The sequence below is a fragment of the Stenella coeruleoalba genome, assembly GCF_951394435.1.
Source record: "Stenella coeruleoalba genome assembly, chromosome: 4".
NCBI classification, from domain to species: Eukaryota; Metazoa; Chordata; class Mammalia; order Artiodactyla; family Delphinidae; genus Stenella; species Stenella coeruleoalba.
Window position 1 is genome coordinate 107,367,065 of NC_137149.1, and position 4,718 is coordinate 107,371,782.

At 37.2% G+C, this 4,718-nt stretch overlaps 1 protein-coding gene across 1 annotated transcript; it reads right to left on the reverse strand.

Annotated features, from left to right (window-relative positions):
- Nucleotides 1-1,262: 1,262 nt before the first annotated feature.
- Nucleotides 1,263-2,274, reverse strand: LOC307185824 (proliferating cell nuclear antigen-like). Its single transcript, XM_079920354.1, has one exon. The coding sequence runs from the start codon at nt 2,184-2,186 to the stop codon at nt 1,422-1,424; it is 765 nt and encodes a 254-aa protein (XP_079776480.1). The 5' UTR covers nt 2,187-2,274; the 3' UTR covers nt 1,263-1,421.
- Nucleotides 2,275-4,718: the final 2,444 nt, after the last annotated feature.

The following is a 4,718-nucleotide window of genomic DNA, read 5'->3' on the forward strand; positions in this document are numbered from 1 at the left end:
GCACGGGCTTCAGTAGTTGCAGCACAAGGGCTCAGTAGCTGTGGCTCATGGGCTCTAGAGCGCAGGCTCAATAGTTGTGGCACACAAGCTTAGTTGCTCTGCAGCATGTGGGATCTTCCCGGACCAGGGCTTGAACCTGTGTCTCCCGCATTGGCAGGCAGATTCTTTTTTTTTTTTTTTAAATGTCGAGCTTTATTAAGTATAATTTACATATGATAAAGTACAATTGGATTAGTTTTGAGAGATTCACATAGTCTTGGAGCCATCATCACAACGTAGATAAAATATTTTCATCACTCCAGAAATTTCCATCAGGCCCCTTTGCAGCCAGTATCCTTCCCCAAACCCAGGCACACAGAAAGGTAATGAATAGTTACCTACTGGATACAGTGAGTTCTACCGTCACTGCAAGTACGACAGAAACCTGTCACTTAATCCACCAAACACAAAATACACCAGAAAAAAGGACTACAATAAAGGAATTCTCAGTATGCAGCATGCCAATTTGTGACCTTGTAGCACAATTACTGCTTGGCCTTTTTCACTTTCTTGGTTGAATCCAACATCCATGGAACTAAGCCACCTTCATCCTTTAAGGGAATAAGTCCCCACAAAAGGCTACTTACGCTAGAGAAATTATTTTTGCACAAACATACTCCTTGGGACCTATCAGATCTACTAAAACTTCCAAGATTCCTGTACAAGGCTCCCTAGGCTAATGAAACACTTCCCGGTAACAATGCTAGTCTTATAAAGCTGACAGAACTTTGGGTACATTAAGCTTCTGTAAAGTGTTAGTTTCTGCTAGCAAAACTGACAAAATATTATGTATTTTTTCTACTCTCCCCTTTTCATTTCTTGAGCTTAAGTCAGAATACCAAAATAAGTTTGGCAAATGAATCCCCCAAAATACTTTGTCACCTGCTGTATCTGGAATACTTTTTATCACTGTATCTAATGTCATATCAACCTGCTCTAGACTGAAAAAATAAGCTCATTTACATGAGCTGCTTGAATTGTGAATTCTCTAGGATACTTGCAACCATCGTGGTCCAAATGAAGGCACTGTCCTGTGATGCTTGAAATTCAAATGACTTTTATTTAAATTGAAAACAATACTTAAAACTGCATTTAGAGTCAAAACCCTTTTGTTTATAAAAATTATAAGGTGTATTCCTAGGTAAGGCAAAGTTATTACTCGGTTAACAAGACCAGATTTGACTTTGGACTTTACTCTTTGAACAAACTGTAGAGAATGGAGAAAAAAAAAAGTTATTTACAGAAAACAATACCTACATATGTACTCAGAGGTACAAAGACAAAACAGACTTAAGTATGTGCTAGCATCTCAGAAACAGTTCTCAAAGAGCTTAGTTTTATTTCCTTGAATTTTAAGAATGTCTAAGATCCTTCTTCATCCTCTATCTTGGGAGCCAAATATACTTTAAATGTCTCATATCAGCAATTTTATACTCTACAACAAGGGGTACATCTGCAGACATACTGAGTGTTACTGTAGGAGAGAGTGGAGTGGCTTTTGTAAAGAAGTTCAGGTACCTCAGTGCAAAAGTTAGCTGAACTGGTTCATTCATGTCTATGGTAACAGCCTCCTCTTCTTTATCAACATTACTCGTTTGTGACAACTTAATATTTCCATTTCCAAGTTCTCCACTTGCAGAAAATTTCACTCCATCTTTTGCACAGGAAATTACAACAGCATCTCCAATATGACTGAGATCTCGGCATATACGTGCAAATTCACCAGAAGGCATCTTTACTACACAGCTGTACTCTTGTTCTGGAATTCCAAGTTGTTCAACATCTAAATCCATTAACTTCATTTCATAGTCTGAAACCTTTTCTTGATTTGGAACTTCAAATACAAGTGCCAAGGTGTCCGCATTATCTTCAGCCCTTACTGTAATGATGTCTTCATTGCCAGCACATTTCAGTATTTTGGACATGCTGGTGAGGTTCATGCCCATGGCCAAGTTGCCATCGCAGCGGTACGTGTCGAAGCCCTCGGAGCGCAGGGTGAGCTGCACCAAAGAGACATGGGACGAGTCCATGCTCTGCAGGTTCACGCCGCTCGAGCTGATGTCCCAGCAGGCCTCGTTCATGAGGTCCTTAAGCGCCTCAAGCACCTTCTTCAAGATGGAGCCCTGGACCGGGCGCGCCTCGAACATGGTGACGGAGTCGCAATGACACGGCTGCTGGCGGAAGGAAGGAGGAAGGTGTAGCCGGCTTAGGCTTCAGAAGATGAGAACGAGCGGCGGAACTAACTCACGAACGCTTGAGACGGAGAAAGCCCACAACCAGCTCGCAGCGCCTGCAGCAATTTAATCGGCAGGCAGATTCTTAACCACTGCGCCACCAGGGAAGTCCTCTAAAGTTTATTTTAAATATATTAGATTATATCAGGAGAATTTATGAACTCTTTTTGAAATTATGATTTTTAAATTTTGAAAACAATCAAAATAAATACATTATGTTACTAAATCTGTTTTTAAGATACGTTATCAAGATTCTGTGTCTTCAGCAACTTATATTCATAATAAAAACTTTTATTTTTTTCAAAATGCAAAACTTGTTTTTAAACATCTTTATTGGAGTATAATTGCTTTACAATGGTGTGTTAGTTTCTGCTTTAAAACAAAGTGAATCAGTTATACATATACATATGTCCCCGTATCTCTTCCCTCTTGCATCTCCCTCCCTCCCACCCTCCCTATCCCACCCCTCTAGGTGGTCACAAAGCACCGAGCTGATCTCCCTGTGCTATGTGGCTGCTTCCCACTAACTATCTATTTTACGTTTGGTAGTGTATATATGTCCATGCCACTCTCTCACTTTGTCCCAGCTTACACTTCCCCCTCCCCGTATCCTCAAGTCCATTCTCTGGTAGGTCTGTGTCTTTATTCCCGTCTTGCCCCTAGGTTCTTCATGACCATATTTTTGTTGTTTTTTTTTAGATTCCATATATATGTGTTAGCATATGGTATTTGTTTTTCTCTTTCTGACTTACTTCACTCTGTATGAGAGACTCTAGATCCATCCACCTCACTACAAATAACTCAATTTCGTTTCTTTTTATGACTGAGTAATATTCTATTGTATATATGTGCCACATCTTCTTTATCCATTCATCTGTTGATGGACACTTAGGCTGCTTCCGTGTCCTGTCTATTGTAAATAGAGCTGCAATGAACATTGCGGTACATGAATCTTTTCGAATTATGTTTTTTTCAGGGTATCTGCCCAGTAGTGGGATTGCTGGGTCAAAATGCAAAACTTTATACATGAATCTAAGAGTCCACTAGAGGTCACTTTTTCAACTTATTTCCCGTAAAAACAGAAAAATTTAGCTTTGATTCCTGTCATTGAATCTTTTATACATGACTTTGTTTTCCACGTTGGAATTTTTGATTCCTCCCAGAAAAATTTCTTCTATTTCTCACTCTTTTTCCTGAAATCTTTCTAATACTGGGTCATACATCCTTATGTTTCAAGTATATTTTCTATTGTGACATTTTTAATGACCTTCTTAGATATCTAATTAAGTCTATATTATTTTTGATTATTTAAATATCTCTATTTGAACACTAGCATCTAGAACATGTGTCTATTTCCTGAAGTTTTCATGGACTTTTAAATGCTGTATTAGTGTGAAAGAACCAGAGTACAGTCTTCCTAAGACTTAGAAACAGCTGCTCAATTTCTGCTTTTTGTCACAAACACTAGTGCTGATGAAAGACATCCAGTGTCAACACCTGTTGAATCGAATCTCTGAATTTCATCATTCTTGATTTAATTTCCCTAGTGATCCATTAGATTCATGTTCTGAATCACTTTTTAAAAAGCAATGACTCTAAAATGTGAATGCCTAATGTATTTTTGTTTATCTAACACATTTTTTTGCTTGAGGCTTGACTAGCATGAAAATGTTCACGAGCTGCTATTACATTGTTAGTACCACTACTTGTACATAAAAAGTCACTTTGCAAGGATATCTTTGTGTATATATAGTCTTATGTACTTTTCACTAAGCTGTCTGACATAAAGTTACAATTTTCTGGCTTCCCAGTTGAATAAATGCCCTCTTCATAACTATATTGATTTTCAGTTATTCTTAAAAAAGAATTATCCCAAGTCAGCAGTTTTTAAACTCAGAAATACTGCAATATCTCATTTCTCTATGAAATGGAGGCATTCGTAGGGAAATAACATAGATTTATTCTTACCTTCCAAAAGACTATCTCTTTATATCATTCACTCAACACTCATCTAAGTACACTGTAATAGAGGTCCTTTTAACATAATTTCTACCAGTTTTGAAAAGATCTTACTGAAGAAAATATTTGATATCTGAAAACAAAAGTTAAAACAGCAGGTATGATTTAAATCATTCTACATATAATACCTAATTTGAACAGTATTACTTGTTGAATTTATTTTCATGCACGAATATAATACAAGAATAACTTCTCCATGTAAAATACTGAAATATTACAGAGACGAGGCCACTTCCATTGTTTACAAGGTCTAATCTCCAAAACGGCCCAAAGATAGCTTCTTTTGTGTATTCTTCCAGATCTTGTGATACATATTTACATTCAAATGTTTCAAACAGCTAGAATATACACCATACTATTATTATACATATGTACTACATGTTTTATGTACCATACTACTATTATATACATGTACTACATGTTTCG